The sequence below is a fragment of the Armigeres subalbatus genome, chromosome 2, assembly GCF_024139115.2.
Source record: "Armigeres subalbatus isolate Guangzhou_Male chromosome 2, GZ_Asu_2, whole genome shotgun sequence".
In the NCBI taxonomy this organism is placed as follows: Eukaryota; Metazoa; Arthropoda; class Insecta; order Diptera; family Culicidae; genus Armigeres; species Armigeres subalbatus.
In genome coordinates, this window is record NC_085140.1 from 310625232 (window position 1) to 310649149 (window position 23918).

Genomic DNA, 23918 nt, shown 5'->3' on the forward strand with positions numbered 1-23918 from the left:
AAACACCAAACTCTGGAATAAAGGATCGTCGTTTGTGATGTTCTATTCATCTATGCGAGTTACGGGGGAGGATGGCTTAAAATGCATCCCTCTGCTTGTTGGTGTTTTATCCAAAATGATTTCAGATTCCTCTTTTCAACATGAGCCACTACACTCATTTCACTTTCTTTATCATTTTCACTGTGCTAGCCCGCGGCTTCCCATAGCTCAAATCTTAGGGTTTTATTTTGACTAGAAATTTGCTCAAACATATAGAAAATACGAGTAATTTTATCTATTGAATCCCACTAATGTCTTTTGAATCATTCTCTCCTACGTATTGATATTATTGTAGTTTGTTGCGCCACTACATTTCATTTTGAATGCACAATAGATTGTGAAAATTATCAAAACATGGGATAGCTGCCTTTCTGTCCATATATTATACAGGGAAATTGGAATAGAAAAAAGGGTATTATGTGTATGTAGACCGTACCATTCGTAGTTGTTAGTCCGTAATTGGCTAGGGAAGATCAAGTTAGATGAAAGTTTCTAGAAGTCAGTTAGTTTGAGCTAACTATTTTCAAGATCAATAAAAGTCAACGGAAAAGGAATGGAAAGTTATTGTAACTAGCCATATACGGTAACTAATGACACAATCTTCGGGCAGGACCACCAGAGCATCATTTTTTCAAACTCAAACTTGACTCGATCAGTGTTCTGCTCCAGTTTAAACTCATTTAAAAAAATGAAAAATATGAATTTTTACTTGATGGGATAAAGGGTAAAGTAATACTAAGCCGAATAGTGATGGTTCTAAACCCCTACCCCGTCTGAGAAGGGAGGCTCCCATACAGAAAAACACAAATTTCTAGATAACACGAGAACTAATCAAGCAAATGGAACAAAATTTGGCATGTGAAAGTTGTTGAAGACAATAGATGTTTCTGTGGTGATTTGAGATCGCCCACCCCTTTTGAAAAACATTTTAATAGCCGTCTTCTAAATAAATTGTAAATGTGAAATCAGTGAAATAATCAATTTTGTCTAGACGAAATTCGTGGGGTCTGCTAGTATTGAATAACAAAAAAGTGATGATGTTATATCCAACTAGAGCTTAACCAGGTTTTCAAAATTTTTTCTGCTGAAAGAAATCTGCATCATAGATGCCAATTTATTTAGAAACAGTACAATCATTATTAGATTTTCCAGTACAGAAATCAGGGTGTTAGGAAGTAGTTGCGGCTGCACCCACAGTCTGTCGCAGCTCAGAAACCCTAATCGCATTGAGAGTGACTATGTACGTACAAGTTCTACCTAGTAAAAAATGATTAAAATTTCGATCGACACCATCTTTTTTGATAAACAATATACTTGTTAGATAACTAAAGTTGGATCAAATGACACTGAAGTATGACGTATTTCCCGTGAAGTAGGAAATCGTTCATTTCACTTTTTCAGATCACTTTCTGCTAATGCAGTTATTTTATTATTCCTTTCCTTATTTGGTAGGCCCTTTGTTTCTTAACCGCTACTGTGTCATAATCTGATCTGGTATTCTGCTGTACAGAATGCACACAGAATCTATTTTTAGACATTCGTTATTGTTGGAGGAATGCCTCCGAGAAGAACAATTTGTTAGTCGTCATCGGGCACCCGTGTTGATAAGCCGCGCACCCCAAAACGGCAAGGACTTGGTGGAGGGGCCGGGTATCGAACCCATGACCGTCGGCTTATTAGACGAACGTGCAGCTAGCTACGCGAGACCCCCGAGCTAATGCAGTTATCTTCAAACAGGTTGTATACCAACTATGAAAATACCAACTATGCAAGATAATTATTGTAATAAATATCCTTCCTCCATCTTCTCAAAGTTACGTGCCATGATATCAATGTCGTCGGCAAAACCAAATGACTTGACGGACTTCGTGGAAATCGTACCACTCGTGTCAATCCCTGCCCTTCGTATTACTCCCTCCAAAGCGATGTTGAATAGCAGACACGAAAGACCATCACCTTGCCGTAACCCTCTACGCGTTTCGAAGGGACTCGAGAATGCCCCTGAAACTTTAACTACGCACATCACCCGATCCATCGTCGCCATGATCAACCGTTTCAATTTATCCGGAAATCCGTGTTCGTGCATTAGCTGCCATAGCTGGTCCCGATCGATTGTATCATATGCGGCTTTGAAGTCGATAAATAGATGACGTGTGGGCATGTTGTACGGCATGTTGACGTACGGCGAACACCTGATATGTGGTAGAGCGTTCACCCATAAATCCCGCCTGTTACTGCCCCACGAACTCTCTTGCAATTGGTGTTAGTCGACGGCATAAAATTTGGGAGAGTACCTTGTAGGCGGCGTTCAGCAATGTGATTGCGCGGTAGTTGCTACAATCCAACTTATCGCCCTTTTTGTAGATGGGACACACGATACCCGAGCAGCACAAGTCAGACAAAAATGGTTGCAGCAACTTGATTGTGACCGAATCTGGTCACATATAAGTTGCAGTGATCCATGTGGAACAAGTGTGTTGCTAGGGTACCTTCCATCCACTCAAACCTTGGTAATTACCCAGTGCAGCGCTCTAGCCAGTGCCTAACCACAATGTTTAAACAGCTCTCTTGGTAGTTGGTCAACTCCAGGGGCTTTGTTGTTTTTCAGCCGGCCGATCTCCTCCTGGATTTCCTGGAGATTCGGAGCCGAAAGTCGCATGTCCTGCGCGCGTTCTCCAAGGTTCATTACCATACCGCCACCGTTGTCTGCCACATCGCCATTCAGTTGCTCTTCGTAGTGCTGCCGCCACCTTTGGATCACCTCACGCTCGTTAGTAAGAAGGTTCCCGTTTATGTCCTTACACATATCGGGCTGTGGCACGTGGCCCTTACGTGAACGGTTGAATTTCTCATAGAACTTTCGTGCGTTATTAGCGCGGTACAGTTGATCCATCTCTTCACGGACTGGATCTTCCTGCTAGCGCTTTTTCCTCCGAAAAATCAAGTTTTGTCTGTTCCGCGCCCGTTTGTATCGTGCCTCGTTCGCCCTCGTGCGGTGTTACAGCAATCTCGCCTATGCTGCATTCTTCTCCTCAACTAACTGCTCACATTCGCCGTCATATCAGTCGTTTCTCTGATCCGGGAGCACCGTGCCTAGTGCAGCGGTTGCGATGCTTCCAATGGCGGATCGAATATCTCTCCAGCCAGTTTCAAGAGACGCTGCGCCTAGCTGCTCTTCTGTCGGGAATGCCACTTCCAGCTGCTACGCGTAGTCTTGGGCTAGTCTACCGTCTTGTAGCCGCCCAATGTTAAGCCGCGGCGTCCGACTTCGACGCGTGTAGTACACCGTCGAGAGTTTTGAGCGCAGACATACTGCAACGAGGTAGTGGTCGGATTCAATATTCGCACTGCGGTAAGTGCGAACGTTTATGATGTCGGAGAAGAATTTGCCGTCGATTAGAACGTGGTCGATTTTATTTTCCGTTACTTGATTAGGTGATTTCCTTGTGGCCTAGTGGATATTCTTGCAGGAGAAGAAAGTGCTTCGGACTACCATTCCGCGGGAGGGTGCAAAGTTTATGCATCGTTGGCCGTTATCATTCGATACGGCATGCAGACTATCCGGTCCGATGACCGGTCTTTACATTTACTCCTTTCCTACCTGTGCGTTCATGTCGCCGATGACGATTTCGACGGCCTGCAGTGCGCATCCATCGTATGTCTGCTCCAGCTGTGCGTAGAACGCTTCTTTCTCGTCGTCTTGTCACCCTTCGCGTGGGCAGTACCCGTTGATGATGCTATAGTTGAAGAAACGGCCTTTTATCGTCAGCTTGCACATCCTTGCGTTGATTGGCTACCACCCAATCACACATTGGCGCAACTTACCCAGTACTATGAAGCCGGCCCAATGCTGGGTAAAGCGTATCATTGATACTTCGCGTACCTGAAGGAATAAAATAGACCCCATCTCGCGGTCCTTAGCCTCTTACCCAGCAACTCCTATCCCTACCTCCCCACGGTGCTGGCCGGGATACGAGCAACCTTAGGGAAGATCGGGTAACCAACCCCGGTGGGAACTATGGTTGTATGCTGACAGGAAAGGGGGGGGGGGTTTGCTCCTCTGCGGAGGTGCAAATCTTATTGAGCGTGTGTTCTCCATGTCAGGATCGGCTCACAACAGCGTCTGTTCTCCATGTTAGGGGCGGCTGATCATCATCCGAGTGCCAGCGAGGGACTCTAAGTGAAACTGTGCACCATGGTCCACCGGAAATAAGGAGGAATGGTCCTCCGGAAATTTAGGGGATTTGGTGTCAGGCCCTGCAAGCCAGCCTTTAAAAAATCATAAGCAACGAACAATCAACAAGAGAGTACGGAGCGGAACCATCGGCGAAGACCACTGCGACGAAAAGGGACTAGCGATTGGAAACTCGGTTCGTGGAACTGCAAATCTCTCAACTTCAGCGGGAGCACACGCAAACTCGCCGATATGCTCAAGGACCGTGGATTCGGCATCGTAGCGCTGCAGGAGGTTTGTTGGAAGGGATCAATGGTGCGAACGTTTAGAGGTAATCATACCATCTACCAGAGCTGCGGCAACACACACGAGCTGGGAACAGCTTTCATAGTGATGGGCGATATGCAAAGGCGCGTGATCGGGTGGTGGCCGATCAACGAGAGAATGTGCAGGTTGAGAATCACAGGCCGGTTCTTCAACTTCAGCATAATCAACGTCCATAGCCCACACTCCGGAAGCACTGATGATGATAAGGACGCATTCTACGCGCAGCTGGAACGTGAGTACGACAGCTACCCAAGCCACGACGTCAAAATCATCATAGGAGATTTGAACGCTCTGGTTGGCCAAGAGGAGGAGTTTGGACCTACTATTGGAAAGTTCAGCGCTCACCGGCTGACGAACGAAAACGGCCTACGACTAATTGATTTCGCCGCCTCCAAGAATATGGCCATTCGCAGCACCTGCTTCCAACACAGCCTACCGTATCGGTACACCTGGAGATCACCACTGCAGACAGAATCACAAATCGACCACGTTCTGATTGATGGACGGCACTTCTCCTACATTATCGACGTCAGGACATATCGTGGCGCTAACATCGACTCTGACCACTATCTGGTGATGGTTAAACTGCGCCCAAAACTATCCGTCATCAACAATGTTCGGTACCGCCGACCGCCGCGGTACGACCTAGAGCGACTGAAGCAACCTGATGTCACCACTGCATACACGCAGCATCTCGAGGCAGCGTTGCCGGAAGAGGGTGAGCTCGATGGGGCCCCTCTTGAGGACTGCTGAAATACAGTCAAAGCAGCCATTAACGACGCAGCGGAGAACAACGTCGGGTATATGGGTCGAAGTCGACGGAACGATTGGTTCGACGAAGAGTGCAGACAGATTCTGGAGGAGAAGGACGCAGCGCGGGCGGTCGCGCTGCAGCAAGGTACCCGGCAGAACGTGGAACGTTATAGACGGAAGCGGAGACAGCAAACCCGCCTTTTTCAGGAGAAGAAACGCCGCCTGGAAGAAGCGGAGTGCGAGGAGATGGAACAGCTGTGCCGTTCTCAAGATACACGCAAGTTCTATCAGAAGCTCAACGCATCCCGCAAAGGCTTCGTGCCGCGAGCCGAAATGTGCCGGGATAAGGATGGGAGCATCTTGACGGACGAACGTGTGATAATCGAAAGATGGAAGCAGCACTACGAGGAACATCTGAATGGCGCTGAGAGTACAGGCAGTGAAAGTCAAGGCAGTGGAGGAGATGACTACGTCAGTTCAGCGGACGATGGAAGCCAACCAGCCCCCACCTTGAGGGAAGTTAAGGATGCCATTCAACAGCTAAAGACCAATAAAGCAGCTGGTAAGGATGGTATCGGAGCTGAGCTCATCAAGATGGCCCCGGAAAAGCTGGCCACTTGCCTGCACAAACTGATAGTCAGAATCTGGGAAACCGAACAGCTACCGGAGGAGTGGAAGGAAGGGGTTATATGCCCCATCTACAAGAAAGGCGACAAACTGGAGTGTGAGAACTTTCGAGCGATCACCATCCACAAAGTGATATCCCAGATCATCTTCCGTCGTCTGTCACCATTAGTGAACGAGTTCGTGGGAAGTTATCAAGCCGGCTTCGTTGAAGGCCGCTCGACAACGGACCAGATCTTTACTGTACGGCAAATCCTTCAAAAATGCCGTGAATACCAGGTCCCAACGCACCATCTGTTCGTTGATTTCAAGGCGGCATACGACAGTATAGACCGCGTAGAGCTATGGAAAATTATGGACGAGAACAGCTTCCCTGGGAAGCTTACCAGACTGATCAAAGCAACGGTGGATGGTGTGCAAAACTGTGTGAAGATTTCGGGCGAACACTCCAGTTCGTTCGAATCGCGCCGGGGACTAAGGTGATGGACTTTCGAGCCTGTTGTTCAACATTGTGGTAGAAGGTGTCATGCGGAGAGCCAGGTGTAACAGCCGGGGTACGATTTTCAACAGATCCAGTCAATTTATTTGCTTCGCGGATGACATGGACATTGTCGGCCGAACATTTGCAAAGGTGGCAGTACTGTTCACCCACCTGAAACATGAAGCAACAAAAGTTGGCTGGTGGTGAATGCGTCAAAGACAAAGTACATGCTTGTGGGCGGAACCGAGCGCGACAGGGCCCGCCTGGGAAGCAGTGTTACGATAGACGGGGATACCTTCGAGGTGGTCGAGGAATTCGTGTACCTCGGATCCTTGCTAACGGCTGACAACAACGTTAGTCGTGAAATACGAAGGCGCATCATCTGTGGAAGTCGGGCCTACTACGGGCTCTAGAAGAAACTGCGGTCGAAAAAGATTCGCCACCGCACCAAATGTGTCATGTACAAGACGCTTATAAGACCGGTTGTCCTCTACGGACATGAAACATGGACAATGCTCGAGGAGGACTAGCAAGCACTCGGAGTATTCGAGAGACGGGTGCTTAGGACCATCTTTGGCGGTGTGCAAGAAGACGGTGTGTGGCGGCGAAGAATGAACCATGAGCTCGCCCAACTCTACGGCGAACCCAGTATCCAGAAGGTAGCTAAAGCCGGAAGGGTACGATGGGCAGAACATGTTGCAAGAATGCCGGACAGCAACCCTGCAAAGATGGTGTTCGCTTCCGATCCGGCAGGTACGAGACGGCGTGCAGCGCAGCGAGCGAGATGGGCAGACCAGGTGCAGAACGACTTGGCGAGCGTGGGGCGTATCCGAGGATGGAGAGATGCGGCCTCGAACCGTGCATTGTGGCGTCAATCTGTTGATTCAGTGTTATCTGTTTAGATGTTAACTAAATAAATGAATGAATGAAGCCGGTTCCCAGCTCGTTGGTGGTGCCAAAGCTTTGGTAGAAGGTAGCCGCTCGATGCCCGCTTTTCCACACTTTCTGCCTGTCCAGCAAATCTCCTGCAGCGCTACGACGTCGAAGTTGCGGGGATGTAATTCATCGTAGATAATCCTATCGCAGCCTGCGAAACCTAGCGGCTTGCAGTTTCATGTCCCAAGCTTCCAATCCTGATCCTTTATTCGTCGCCTAGGTTTTTGCCGATTATATCGAGTCGTATTATCTCTAATATTGCACGTACATAATTATTGCTTTTCCAGGCGGCTTATTGCGCCTGCGCAAACCTCCTGTCTCGTAGGAGGGTCGTCGTGTCAGGTCTGTTTTGTGTCTCATCTGACACCAGGACTTGGGCTCGTGCGCTTTGAGGGGCACACGGTCGCTTTGGTAGGGCCTACTTGCGGATACATGCAGCTTTTTATAGGAGTTTAACAGGGCCCACTGTAAAACCCCATCACATCCTAGTCAAACCCCACAACTTGCAGATGGCCTGGGGAGGGATCGTCAAACCCTTGAACATAGTCCCTGCTACCTGCTGGCCGGGTACATACAGCTAGTAAATAAAATAAATGTAAATCAATGAAAAAAATAAACCCATCTTTCCAAAGTGCTATTTTGGACCATTCTTAAGTTATTGTTTTTATTATCTTCCATAATGGCCGAAAACGGCATCATATGCTTGCTTGTAAATTCAGTCAAATTTAATTTAATCTCGAATGTAAATTCGTAAGTTGGGATTAGCTGCAATTTTACACTTCGTTGAATTTTCAAAACTATTTGTTACATACACCATACAGCTTTGCTCGCAAAAAGTTAGCTGAAGCTCAAATTGTATGTCAACAACACGAAAATTCATGTTTCACAGTTCGTAAATTCTAACTTTATATTGTCGAGTCAAGTACGAGACACTGAAGACGGCCTTACTGTTGAGGTCGAAATACGTATCTGTCAAGATACAATTAAGTGGTGGAATTCAATGGGATTGTACAAACTCGTCTTATGACAAATGAAGATATTCCACTAAAAAGCTCAAAATAATTTTCTTTTCATATTATGTTTTGTTTGATATTTATAAGAAAGGTTGCATAGAAATATTTCATGAATATTACCGTTATCTATTTTAATTTGAATACACCCAGTTCTTACACGGGTGGTTTTTAGTCGATTACGACCTTTAGCGTTAATGAAACCCCATAAAAAAAATTAAAAAATCAAAGAAAATTCAGGTGGTATTTAAAAAGCTATGAAAGTTCAGGTTAACCGGAAAATTAAAGAATACCAACCGTGTAAAAAAAATATTGGGTGTAATTTTTTAAGTAAATTTAGTTCCATTCTTAGAAAGTGTTTCGATCAAACAAAAAGTTTTAAAATATACGCGCATCTAAAAGTGCCCCATTTCAAAATGATCTGTTTTTTACCTACAGAAAAAAAAATTGTATACATTTCTACATGACTCTCAACCATCCGGTGCTAAAACAAATTTGGTCCTTTCCAATAAAGACTCATTTTTATGCTGTTTTATCAAGCGGAATTTAAACTATTAGCAAACACCGACCACCACCGTCTGCGACGAACTCTGCTTTCTGCTTTCTACCTTAGGAACCCCCTACTCCCTATCCCAGCAACATTTTGACAGTCCTTTTAACTACAAAGTGTGTGTTCTCTGTTTCCTTCCGTTTGTCGTTCACAGGATAGGGCTCCTGTACCGGACCGCCATGCTGTTCGTGGCCAATGTGCTGAGCCACACGTTCTACTTGGTGTACTTGAACAGCGAGGACCTGCTCAGTGGTTACGCTTTCAGTGCCAGCAGTATTATTTTGGTAAGTAAATTACAACACCGTCGTCGTTGCCGGCCCGGTTCGGACTGCAATTTATGGCTTGTCCTTGAAAGTTAGTGCTACCAGAAGGGCTGGCCATATGTAGCAACACGGGTTCGGAAAATGATCTTCGAGGCGAGTCGGGTTTTGCCGCTATAAATTTTACGTCCACAATGTCAATGCCACGTGGGTATTGTGCGGTTGTTGGGGTTTGATGAATGTACGTAAAAATAATGAGTTATAAAATTGCTCAGGGTTGAAATGTTGAAAAGAATATGCGAATGTGAATTTATTGCTTTAAACTATTTGTCCGTGTGTCGTCTCCATTCCACTAAGCGTCACCAGATAATTCTTGAATATGCTTGTTTCTTTCTATAACTTCTCAAGCTAGGAATCTACAAAAAAAGAAACAAAACGTTCAGCGATTCAGATATTTTTCTCTTGATTTAATTATCTTTATTTTGGTAAGCTTTAGCCCTGTGAATTGTACGCAACTTCTTTTCGTGTATGATTAATGTGGGTACATGAGCTATTGGCTTTAGAAGCAGTAACGCATAATTCGGATGGTGGAATTTCAAGCATCTGGTTGACCATGTTTGATTCACCTTTTAATTTTTCTTTATTCTTATACTTATATTCTACCCTTTCCGGTAGCACTATCCCGAGCAACACACTTGTTATAAAGGAGTTTCTGTGACTCATGCGACCAAATTGGGTCAGATAAGAGTTGCTGCAACCAAATCTGATAGAACTGTGCTACTAGGGATGTTATAACGATGTGTAATTTATAAAATATAAAACAGATATATTTGGATTTACAATTTACACTAAATGACACGTCATTATTCATATATTACTACAAATTACATTTCTCATGGTCTTTATTGATAATTGATTTGGTTACGGCGAACTAGGGGCCATCCACAAAGTACGCAGGGCTGGTAGCGATCAATGCTGTTCAAAATAGTGACTTTAGTGACCAACGATGGCGAAAAAAGGGACCAAATAGTGACATTCAGCTGCAGAAAAAGTGACTAAATAGTGACTTTTAATATCATTTGCATTTGTCACTGCTCATGGGTTTTATTTGAAAATGATAATTTTCAAAAATTATTTCTCCTCCTAATATCTTTTGGTCAAAAAACATCAATTTGAAGGGGCAATAAATTTAAAAAATTTTTTTACTAAAACATTATTCAACAAATCCGATGAAAACGAAATTGTGTGCTTATTTAGTGGCCTTATTTTTTATGCACCATTTAATTCCATTACTTTGCTATCTTCACAAGTATAGGTATTTAGACCTCAACAGTAAAGACGTCTTTAGTTTCTCAAGTCGTGTCAAGTATGAGACACTGATCAAAGTTTACAAATAAATAAAATAGTTCGTCTTATGTCAAGTGAAATCTGATAAGTTTGTTTTATTTGATTCTATTTAATATTTTTTAATTTTCCTCCCCTTCATCACTGGAAAAGCACAACTTTGGAGGCAAGTCATACAGAATAATGTGCAATGATGTTTATTATGGATTTTAACTTATTCGGAAAATCTTCGCTTGTGTGTAAAAAGAGCACTTTTTTATGACAGAAATTTATCTAATTAATTTTTAGAAATAGATTTAAATAGCTTATAAATCTGAAACCCAAGAATAATTTCAAAACCTTAAGAATTTCCTCAGGACTTAAAAAAGCCTAAACAAGAAGTTTAAGCTACCATTTACCAACTAACAAATTCACGATTTTTCTCGTTGGAATATCCAAAGTTTATGCAGTTTGAAATGTTTAAATTGTCATAAGAATATATTTTCGACAAATTATCTGAGCAGATGTCGAGAGACCATTCATTTTGCTCCTTATACGGAAACATTACGGAAAATAATCTTTATATGGTAAATCTTTACACAGCTGCAGCTCGGCAAAAATCCACGCAGCCGTATGTCTAGCAAACTAAATACTGATATCCCGGCAAAAATGATGTGATTTTCAGCAACTTTGACAGAAATCTCAGCAAGTCCTTTGCAGTATCAATCAGAGGTGCCATTTTTTCCATCTTGATTCAAAAATTTATATTTTTATTTATATTTTTCAAAATATTTAGGTATTTGTTATAAAAAAAACTAGAACGCTTGAACACTAATCTAATGGGCTTGCTCTAATGCCCTCGCTCACTAATGATTTCCTCGAAACAACAGGAAGCGTATCTAAAATTAAAAAGATCAATCTAAATAGGTGCAACATTTTCATTGATAAAGTGTAGAATTCAACAGTTTTTAAAAGAGGTTTTATACATAGCAGAGTCAGCAATTGGCTTTGTAAATATATTTAGATTCTCAACATCTAAAGACAACTCCGAGATTCACAGCGAATCTGGAGTCACGAAGAAATTCCAAACAGCGTTCGGGGCAAAAATTACTAAGTGGTATTTTTTCCTAAATTCGTCATTTCATGTCCGTCATGAATAAAACATCTTTCGACGGATGAAGTTCAAATTTTTCAACAATTTTTCTCATTCCACGACGATGTTCACGAAACATAGTCAAAAGTTTCAAAATAGTTATAAATAGTGACTTTTTCCCAGAAAAAGTGACTTTAGTGACTTGAAGTCGAAAAAAGAGACTTTTTAGTGACTAACCCGAAAAAAGTGACCAAGTCACTAAAAAGTGACCCGCTACCAGGCCTAAAGTACGTCACGCTCCTAGGGGGGAGGGGAAGTTCCGAGCAGCGTGACGACTCTTACAAAAAAAATAAAATTTTAATACAAAAAGTGTGACGAAGGGGGGAGGGGGGGTTGAAAATCGCCGATTTTTGCGTGACGTACTTTATGGATCTTCCCCTATATTAAATATAAATAGTTTCAGTTGTCAAAAGACGAGTTAGTACTATCTCATTAAATACCACTTGATTGTAACTTTACAGATTATTTTTTCGACCACACCAGTGAGGCCGTCCTTCAGTGTCTCATACTCGACTCGACACAAGCACAAACAGAAAACCAAATATTAAACTTTAAGAATCAGGATCAATTCACTTCCTTTCAATCCTTATCTTCGCAAAACTGTATTTACTCCAAAGACCTTTTTATTTTGAATCACATTATTTTATTTCTAACCTACCAAAGGCAGATAGGTTTGTGCTGTTCATCCACTGACTGATATAATTGAATACGACGGCAGCCACCGCCGGCAGTCGTAAATATCAGAACAAATCAGAACCCTCGTTAGACAGAAATTCAACCGAATGCTCCCACGATACATGGTTTATATTCAGAGTAGGAAGCCCTATTCTAGCATCATGGCATTTGCTTGTTCCCTCATACCTCAATAACGGCGGTGCGCTACAGTCACATACCTACTAGCTCCACGACGGCGACGGCGTTCCGGATTTCTGGCTTTCCGATCGAATAACACCATTGACGAGACTTCCAAGCGCCTGTACTAACAGGATTGCTTACGACCTCAGCAGCCTGTATAGAGAGCGATAGTACATGAGTTATATTTTTTGAATTTTTATTGAAAGGGAGGAACGCGCTAAAATATTTCACATTAGGAGAGAACGGTGCAAAATGGCCTAACTCATATATATACCTACTAGTATAATCGTTAATACTACATTTCTGAGTGAACATTATCTTGACGGCGGGTCCTGCCTCCGTATGTGCTTTATCTTCGAAGCATTCACCAGCAGTTCAACTCTTGTGGCTTTTTATTTAAGACGAGTGTACAGATCTTACATCTTTCAAATGTTCTGCCGACAATGTCCATATTATCCATGAAGCAAACAAATTACTGGATCAGTTGAAAATCGTACCCTGGCTCTCCGCATTACACCTTCTAGTGGAATATTGATCAACAGACACTCCATCACCATGTCATAACGGCGGCGGGATTCGAACGAACTGGAGTGTTCGCTCCAAATCTTCACATTCGGGAAAGCGGCTCTTGTCCATTACTTTCTATAACTCTATGTTGAACCTGATGTTTACGACATTTTTGTAGGATTTGCCAGTAAAGATCTGGTGCGTCGTCAATGGAAGCGGCTTGATAACTTCCCACGAATAGTGAATGATATTGATGGTAAACGGCGCAAGATGATCATAAGATATCACTTTGTAGGCGTCATTTGGGATGGTGATCGCTTCTCACACTCCAGCTTGTCATCCTTACTGTCGATGGGACATACGACCACTTCCTTCTACTCCTTCGGTAGCTGTTCTATTACCCAGATTCTGACTATCAGTCTGTGCAGACAAGTGTATTCTTAGCATTTCCTCAATTATTATTTGAAAGCTTTTCTATGCCCACCAATGCATGAGTATGTATCTTGTGTGGCAAGGATACACTATGCCCAGGGTGTCAAGAAAGTTTCCAACCCGAAAACATCCTAGACCGGATCGAGAATCGAATTCGCCATTTCCGCCAATTTGCAATGCTAACTGGAGAGCCAATAATTCAGCCGTTTATCAACGGATTGTGGGGATTTTGGTATGAATCGAAAAGTTAACTCTCTAAGATTTTATGCAACTATTGTTAACAATTGATTCAATGCATTTAACTATTGGAAATCCAATTTTGACAGGTAGTGTTCAAATTTCACTTTTACAGTAAATTGCCTACATTTCGGCTATATCACTCCGCAATGAACACGCACAAAAAAATGAATTTCGCATCCACTATGGAACTATACGCAATTCTACGTTCATTTTACGGTAGTGTCTTTAATACAACCTTCTACTTTTTCTTTAAATCATGAAACTTGAGATGTTCCAAGACCTTTTCTCCAGATTGGGGTTAATGTGACCGGATTGATCATTGCTTCGTGAATTCATGAAGGTTGAGTCATCACACGACCTGTTTTGACTCAATAAAGCAAATGTCCATTCCGTGGATCCTCAAGATCGTGCCCGATATCAGCGGATTGATCCCGAGTTGCCAAGGAACATGAAACCACATGTCATAAGACGAGTTTAGCACAATTCCACCACCTCGTAATACTTTTACATATACGTATTTCGACCTCAACTGTAAGGTCGTCTTCAGTGTTTCGTACTTGTAAAGTCTTTCGTATATGTAAAAGTATTACGAAGTGGAAGTGGTGGAAATAAATGGTAGTACAATAAACTCGTCTTATGACAGTGAAAACATTCCACTAAAAAAGAGCTAAATTATTTTTCATGAAACCACTATTAATATTTGATTTTAACTATACTTTAACATTTTTTATTCAATTGAGCAAATTTTTCTTACGTGGGTTTTCTGGATAAGGTGGCCGGATTTATCCCAAGGAACCAAGGTCATGAGGATTGGGCCGTCACACGACCTGTTTTGACTCAATTAACCTTCCGGGACTCGCACCGTAGTAAAAAGTACAACACATTGAGTAGAAATGAGATATCTTTATAGTCAGTTGACCAATTTGCACCAAACCACCACGTATTCCTCAAAAAATTAGTCCTTCATCAATTGAAAAGATAATAAAAGTGATTTGATAGAAGGCTCGGGTAAATATAGCTAAATAAAAGGCTCAGATGCACAGGGAAAAGTGGCCAATATTGAATTATTTATTTATTTCTTTTCTTTATCATTTCTGATAATAACCTTGGACTTAATTCGCAGTTCTCATTCACCTATGACGTAGGTGGCCACCAGGCGGCCTTCCGGATAATCCGGAACGTCCGTAAAAATTGTCATTCTGGAAGGTTCGTCCGAGAGCAGCCCAATTTTTTTCTAAACCATTTCTGATGAGGATGTTTGAGCTAAAACACATTCCTCACAATGCTATGACCACAGGTGGCCACAAGGCGGCCTTCCAGAAAATCCGGAACGTCCGTAAAAATGGTCATTTTATTTTGTGATGTTCGTCCTAGCGCAGCGCAATTTTTTCTAAACCATTTCTGATGGTGATTTTGGAGATATTCCACAGTTACTCTGCTATAACCGTAGGTGGCCACCTGACGGCCATCCTTATAATCCGGAACGTCCTTAAAAATTGTCATTTTTGAAAGTTTATCCTCGAGCAGCGCATTTTTTCTTAAACATTTCTGACAATAACCTTGGAGTTAATTCGCAGTTTTCACTCTCCTATGGCCGTAGGTGGCCACCAGGCGGCTTTCCAGATAATCCGAAACGTCCGTAGAAATGGTAATTTTGAAAAGTTTATCCTAGAGCAGCGCATTTTTTGTAAACAATTTCTGACGGTAATATTCGAGTTAATACACAGCTCCTACTCTGCTATGACCGCAGTGGCCACCAGACGGCCTTCCGGAAAATCTGGAACAATTTTTTTAAACTATTTCTGACGGTGATTTTGGAGGAAATTCACAGTCATTACTCTGCTATGACCGCAGGTGACCACCAAATGGCCTTTGGGATAATCCGGAACGACCGCAGAAATGGTGATTTTGAAAAGTTTTCCCTAGAACAGCGCAATTTTTTCTAAACCATTTCTGACGGTGATCTTGAAGATATTTCAAAGTCTTAATCAGCTATGACTGCAGGTGGCCACCAGACGGCCTTCTGAATAATTTAGAACATCCGTAAAAACTGTCATTTTAGATGGTCCGTCCTAGAGTAGTGCAATTTTTTCTAAGACATTTTTGTTGGTGGTCTGAGTGTTAATTCACAGGTCTTACTCTACAATGACCGCACGTTGCTACCAGACGGCCTTTCCGCAAATCTGTAACGTCCGTGAATGGTCGTTTTGTACAGTTCGTCCTAGACCAACGATTTTCTTCTAAACCATTTCTGATTATGACCAGGAAGTTAATCAATGCTCTTTCACATAAAATATTGTATAGAGTTTTCCACCTTCGCCAAAGGTATAATAATGGCCCAAAAATATATGTACTACGCAAATCAATGAATGATGAATTCTATCATAATAATACTTAAATAGTAGTCATTGATGATAATAACCACATCAGATATTCAGAGATATTGAATACCAAATCAACACCTTGTCTAAGTTAAGTTAGTCGACAAGTATGATGTGTTTGTAATGGCCATCTGAATTCCTGAAAATACCTCAATGAGGTACCATACCTACTTGAGGTACACACAGCGCACTTTGCCTTACTCGATGTACTATAAATCTATGTGAATCCTGGCTGATATGATCAGTTTTTTGATAGTAATTTTTATAATAATAATTTTCTAATAATAATAATTTTTATAATAATCCCAACAAACATTGAATGCTGTTAAATGTCTTATTTAGCCAAAAAGAAGCTATTTCATCTAAAAACATTGTTAGGATGTGATATGAACGCAAAATACGGAATTCTAATCGGATGTAAGAAACAAGTTTTTCCTGCATTTCCAATTATAACAGTTACTGTTAGACTAGTGAAGTTGAAGGTACAGGATTGAAATGGAAATGCTACGGAAATCCATTTCCTGTTCTAGCGATCACTATAACATGAGAAATATACAAAAAGATACAAAGTAGGTGAATGAAATATGCCTGAGATCGAACCCAAGGCCTCCTGTGTATGAGGCGAACAGCTGTGAAGAAGACGGCCACTCTCTAATATCACAGATCTGAGGTTATATATTCAAACTGGTGGTCTCACTTTTACTATCACTACCCTCCGGATGAATTTTAAACTTCATAATATTTCAACATATTGGTTTCCAATCCCCGAACAACTTCGTAGAAGGCGGCAATTTTCTAAATCCCACAGATCCCAAGATTCGAATAACTGATATCATATCTCATATGCAGTAGCACCTCCTTGCGGATGAATTTTGAATTATTCAGTTTTTCAGTTTTCAGTCCTCGAACAATTTTGTAGAAGACGGCAATTTTCTAAATTCCACAGACCCTGAAATACCGAGCTAAACTGATCTCTCATATACAGTAGCGTCGCCTTATGGCTTAATTCTGAACTAAACAGTTTTTCAACATATTGGTTTCTAATGCTCGAACAACTTTATAGAAGATAGCAACTTTCCAAAACCAATAGACCCCGAGATATCAAACAAACTTTGTAGAAGACGGTAACTTTCTAATTGCCACAGATCCCGAGATATCTAACCAAACTAATAACTCATATACACTAGCGCCGCCTTACGGCTGAATTTCGAACTAAACAGTTTCTCAACATATTGGTTTCCAATCCTCGAACAACTTTGTAGAAGACGGTAAGTTTCTAATTCCCACAGATCCCGAGATATCTAACCAAACTAATAATTCATATACACTAGCGCCGCCTTACGGCTGAATTCTGAACTTAACAGTTTATCAACATATTGATTTCCAATCCTCGAACAACTTTATAGAAGACGGTAAGTTTCTAATTCCCACAGATCCCGAGATATTTAACCAAACTAATAACTCATATGCACTAGCGCCGCCTTACGGCTGAATTCTGAACTAAACAGTTTATTAACATATTGATTTCCAATCCTCGAACAACCTTGTAGAAGACGGCAGCTTTCTAATTCCCATAGATCCCGAGATATCTAACCAAACTAATAACTAATATACACTAGCGCCGCCTTATGGCTGAATTTCGAACTAAACAGTTTCTCAACATATTGGTTTCCAATCCTCGAAAAACTTTGTAGAAGACGGTAAGTTTCTAATTCCCACAGATCCCGAGATATCTCACCAAACTAATAACTAATATACACTAGCGCCGCCTTACGGCTGAATTCTGAACTAAACAGTTTATCAACATATTGATTTTCAATCCTCGAACAACCTTGTAGAAGACGGCAACTTTCTAATTCCCATAGATCCCGAGATATCTAATCAAACTAATAACTCATATACACTAGCGCCGCCTTACGGCTGAATTCTGAACTAAACAGTTTCTCAACATATTGGTTTCCAATCCTCGAATAACTTTGTAGAAGACGGTTACTTGCTAATTCCCACAGATCCCGAGATATCTAACCAAATCAAAAACTCATATACACTAGCGCCGCGCCGCCTTTCGGCTCAATTCTAAACTAAACAGTTTCTCAACATATTGGTTTCCAATGCTCGAACAATTTGTAGAAGACGATAACTTTCTAATTCCCACAGATCCCGAGATATCTAACCAAACTGGTATTTTCTATACACTAGCGCCGCTTAGTGGGAGAATTCTAAATTAATTTTTTTCTTCACTCTTAGGGCCGCATGGGATTATAGATGGATTCAGAGTTTTTTCGGAGTTTCTAGAATTTTTAGAATTCTTATAAGAAACATTGCGCCATTTATTGAGAAGATGGAATATTTTCACCGGTGTTCCGTTGGTTCCGGATCTTTCGGAGGACCATCACAAGATCCATTGGACTTAAAAAGAATGTCCTCAATGAGAGTATATATCCCCTTTATTATTTTCCCGAAAAAATCACGTTGATATCATTTGTATTGGCTTCATTATAATGGATTTTAGGACTGTTGTACTTTTTACAACACGCGAGTTCTCGTGTTATGAAAGTTGAAGCGAGTTGCGGAAGGTTAAGAAAATGTCCATTCCGTAGGTCCTGCGGATTGTGACCGCTTTGAACCGAACCCAAGTACATAACAATAACGCTCTCGGAAACAGCGATTTACGCTTCAAGTATGCTATAAAATCACAATAATGCATTATTGTTACTAGAGAAGTGGTCTAGGAACCCTAAAAATATCATTCCCAAAATAGCTTTGTAAAATCATAAAATTTTAGTTGTCACACGTCATTTTTGATTAGGAATTGTCCATTCATTCCATCTGGATTGTGGCCAATGGGACCGGATTGAACCCAGAAGCCCTAAAAATATCATTCCCATCATTGCAAAATCATAAAGAGGAGCTGTTCCATATTCTATGTCACTGATAATGTATTCATCTTATCGCAAATCAAAGAAATACAACACCAATCTCGTTGCTTCTTTTTGCTAACATGCGTGCTTGCTGCTGAAAACAATCACAAAAATAAGAAACAAATCAAATTCCTTTTCACTTCTTTTTTTTTCGATGATGGAATGAACATGGGAGCCATAAGATGAATTGCCAAACCGTTCCGCTAGTTTGAGATGTCACACGACCTGTTGTGATCTAAATTTGTAAATTGTCACTTTTCCGTAGGCAACTGACCAAAACGGAATCTTGAATAATTCTAGAAACATACTGTGGATTGACTCGAAACCAGTATGAATCAAAATTGGGCTCATCCGGAGCAAATGCAAACTGTTGCGAATAAATCAGTCAAGAGATGTGGTTCTCACAGCAGTTTTTATATTTGTAACCCTGTTAAAATAGGTGTCAGGCACGCAAAGGTAAATATTTGACGATATGAAAACCCTTTGCAAATTCAATCAATATGATCAATACCATCTCTGCTCTAGGCACTGCATGCGAAATTCAATGGACGACATGAAAAGCCCCGACAGTTTATACAGGATGTAGATAATTCCGCACATTTATCTGTTCGAAGTGTATGCTCAGCTCGGTTCAATACTTACCGGTACATAGCTCGCAGGTTATTGGCGATAGAGACGTATCCACACTCGTTGCGACGATACGTGCAACATCGACCGCACCGATACAAAATATAAATAATCGTCATCAGGTTTAAAACTCTTCATTAATAAAAAAAATCTCAATTGCAAATTATTTTAAAAAAAATAAAGTGGAGGTTCGGTTGGTTAACAAAACATAAAAATGATACGAATAAAACTTCACTGAAGAAAAAGTCCGAATAATTTTTTCTCATTATTTGACTCTAGAAGTAAAGGTAAATAGATAAATCTCCACCTTGTTTATATATAGTACTTTACATGCAAAGGATTACAAGAGTCGTTTTCCACTATTTTCCGGAAGTTTACTCAATCCCAGGCATTTACGTGGAACGAATATTTTGCACTAAAATAAGTGCTTTATATCGATTACTTGTGTACCAACTCACGGAGCGCCGTTCACTGCTGATACTGACGAAAGTACCGCTTGCACGTTTCGCGAAGCTACTTAAGAACGATGTTTTATTTATCCCAAAGCTCGCTGCCTTTGTATTGAAATGCAATTTGTAGATTAAATCTGCTCCGACAAAATATTGCCGGTTGTTTTTTTCGCCGGCGCATTCAACATCCGGCAACAGCGTACGTATCAAGATGAAAGACCTGCCTCAAAGAAAGAGCCGTATCTGTAATTTCTTCCCCGAAAGCCCAAAAGACCTTTTGAAAGGATTTTGTGCTCATACTGGCTGATTGATTTTTCCCCCGCCCGCCATCCACAGACATTATTATCCGTTCGTCAGCTCCACGAGGCATCGCAGAATAAATCCATATCCTTTTAATCAGTTATGAATCTTTCCTTCGAGTCAAATATCGCATTTCGGTGGCATGGCAGCATCAGTCGCACAATAAGGTTATATTTCTTGCTAAATCAAGCAAATAATAAGCTGGACTTGGCGATGAAAAATGGTGCACATATTTGTGATCTATTCGCAACAGATAACTTTTTATATCTAAGAGAACGCAGAGCAATTCACTTAGCGGTGGGGCCGAAAAATATCGAATCAATAATCCACGAAAGGAAATCCGAAAAATATTTCACCCCCAAACCGAAAACATAGAAGAATTTCCTGACTTAATTTTAAAGAATAAAAATTCCGAAGAATTTTCAGAGAAAATTGCATAAGATTTCCAAAAAAAAAATAGTAGGAAGTAAAAAGTGAAAAGACAGAAATGGGAAGACGTCTCACTTATAACTACGCCCCACTCACTCTTCACAGCTATAACCGTACGATCCGTCCACGGTTCTATCACAAACGCCCGAATGACACTCGCCCGAATTCCATTCGCCCGAATGACAAACGCCCGAATTCCATTCGCCCGAATAGACCAAACACCCGAAAAGACCAAACGCCCGAAAAGATCATTTGCCCGAATGGACCACTCGCCCGAAAAGACCATTCGCCTGAATAGAATATATGCCCGTATAGACTCTTCACCTTACTTGATAAAAAGATTTTTTTTGACTAATAAAAAGAAATAGTATATTTGATATCCTACTTATCTCATATTTTGTTGTATACGTCTCTCACATGTATCTAAATATTCGTTTCGTTTATGTGTAAAACAATAAGAAAAATAATGACGTTAAGTACTTTCTTTTTCATAATATTCAAATAATGACTTGATTTCTTTATATACGTAACGTATGCATAAAGTTCTTGGAGGTAGCTTCACAAATCGGGAATTTGGTCCGCAGATTTTTCCCCAGGGCACAGGGACCAAAATCCGAGGGGTAAAGCACTATTTAACATTGATTATAAATAAAATCTACTGATCACTGTCTTGCAATCTATTTGCATAGAAATAAGTCAGTTTCAATCGCTCAGCATTGTTGAGAGTCAGATATTAAAATATGTTTTATGTATGCTGGTCACTTATACCGGTCCACAAACATCCTGAAATGAATCAAAACCTGACGGAATAATTGGAGCTGTAGCGAAAAATAACGTTGCAAGGGTATTTATTTAAACCAATCGTCAAAAATAAGAGGCGCAAATAGGAATTCACCCTTCTTTTCTTCATACATTGTTCTTTCTAAATGTATTGAAGAAATGATTTCTTCTCTAAGTATTAAAGTTCAAGCAAAATTTGTTTTAAAGATAAGCTAAAAACGAGCCACGTCGTATAATGTAACGCCGGTGACGACGTGATGAACTCTTATAACCATCAGAATGTGCGCCTGAGCCTACCAAATAAACGAACTTGAAAAAAAAACATCAGAATGTGACGATATATATGTGCATATCGACAGATGCTATATGATAACATTGGACGCAGGACCTTTCTTGCGATCGACTATCCATGGTAATGATGGGACGATCTTTCTATTTCCTTCAACACATCATTCAGTGTTGTAAGCACAAGCCAAGATTTGGATAATTGACGGAACATTCTCAACTGCTCCACAACAATTTGCTCAAGTGGTCGCAATTCACGGAACTGTAGGCGAAGGTTAACACCGTCGATTTGTTCCCTTGGTATTAATGCTAAAACACCGGAACATATAATACAGTCTTTTGACCATTGATGGAACGCAATTTATCTGTATACGTTAGATCCAGAGTATATACTATTGGATTTTAAGATGGCTGAGATTAATGCTGAGGGACGTGTCTTACCAAATTCAAGTTCCAAGGATGTTTCTTTCTCCTCAACCAAAGCATTATTTTTTTTAGAAAACATCAGCAATAGGGAATACAATCGGCATACGGGAAGGATTACAGACTTCAACTTGCCTATAAAAAATTTGTTACCTTAGCACTTTTGTTAAGATATAACAAAGGCATTCAAGGAGGTTCGAAAATCTTGCCCAAGGAAACATATTTTTTTAATGTAAGCAAGTATTATGTGAAGGGGGTGTACCCGTTAGGCATAATGAACGTTATACATAAATGACCCAAAGAACAGCCCATGACATAAAGAAGGCAGAATTATGCCAAACGACCATTATGCCTAACGTACATTATCCCTGACGTCCGTAATGCGTAACGTCCATTATGCCTAACGTAGCGGACTAATGTGGATGGTCGCCAATCAACGCACAAAAAGAACACTAGAGACCCACTTTTCTCCCCTTCACTATGGTCGGTCTATGAAAATACCCTAAACAGTATTCCTCGAACTTCTAATAACATTTTAAGGTGGCACAATAAGTGGAATACGCTTTTGAACCGAGAAAGTCCTCGGTTTACCAGCGTTCCAAAACAGTTCTCACTAGAAGAAAGAAATGCGACCACTGATATCATACGAAAATTGCAGGCTAAGAAGACATCTAAAATAGCAGAAAAGAATGAAAAACTAGACAAACTGGTACGTTCATATATTCCAGATGATTAGCATATATTTTTTTTAATATGATTAGGAAAAATAACATGTTGTTATAGAATCTGGAGGTTTACATAAATATATGACCTATTCGGGCGAATGGTCCATTCCGGCGAGTGGTCCATTCGGGCGAGTGGTCCATTCGGGCGAATGGTCTTTTCGGGCGTTTGGTCTTTTCGGGCGAATGGAATTCGAGCGAGCGTCATTCGGGCGTTTGTGATAGAATCCCGTCTACGCCTTCCGAAAGGATTAGCGGATGGTTTAAGCGCCACTCCTAATGGAGACCATCCACCTGTTTTAGGGTTGCCCGTCCTAAGACCTTTCAGGGGAAAGGGTTGTGTTTCTCGTTCTTTTTAAAGCGACAAGTCGATTTGTCTGTGGTACCCTTTTGCTATTTATTCAAACTCATCAAACAATATATTCGTAGTTCAATTAATTCACAACGTTTTATTCCGTAGGCCTACATAGGGTAGAGAATTATTTGGGCAGCAGTCCCTATTCCCGTCAGCAACCTTAATAACTCGACCGCGTTCTAACCAAATGATTCTTTGTACATGTTGTACATGTTGCTGTCGATATCTAGTGATGTACAAAAAATCAAGCCATTTGGTTGGAGCGCGGTCGAGTTATTAAGGTTGCGGACGGGAATAGGGGGTGCTGCCCAAATGGTCCCGCTCCCTACTATAATTTCCCTACTTATAATTTTTGTCGTTTGGCATAACGGCCGTTTGGCATAATAGCCGTTTGGCATAATGGTCATTTGGCATAATATTTATCTTTTATCTTTTATCTTTTATTGAGAGGGAAAAGCCAGCGGGAGTGGAGTTCAGAATGAATTTCACTCCTTCTCCCGTAGGCATAAAACCTCTTGTTTTTTCATATCAACAGTTTACAAACCAAATGATACATTCTTGGTGTTTTTTTTAGAACTAACT

The 23918-nt window shown here is 41.1% G+C and overlaps 1 protein-coding gene across 1 annotated transcript in view; it reads left to right on the forward strand.

The window, feature by feature from the left end:
• LOC134212578 (uncharacterized) overlaps positions 1 to 23918 on the forward strand; it is an 896490-nt gene that overhangs the window by 836194 nt on the left and 36378 nt on the right. The window contains exon 22 of the mRNA XM_062690564.1: positions 9049 to 9178. Coding sequence (XP_062546548.1) covers positions 9049 to 9178 — 130 coding nt within the window. The remainder of the gene's footprint in view (positions 1 to 9048; positions 9179 to 23918) is intronic.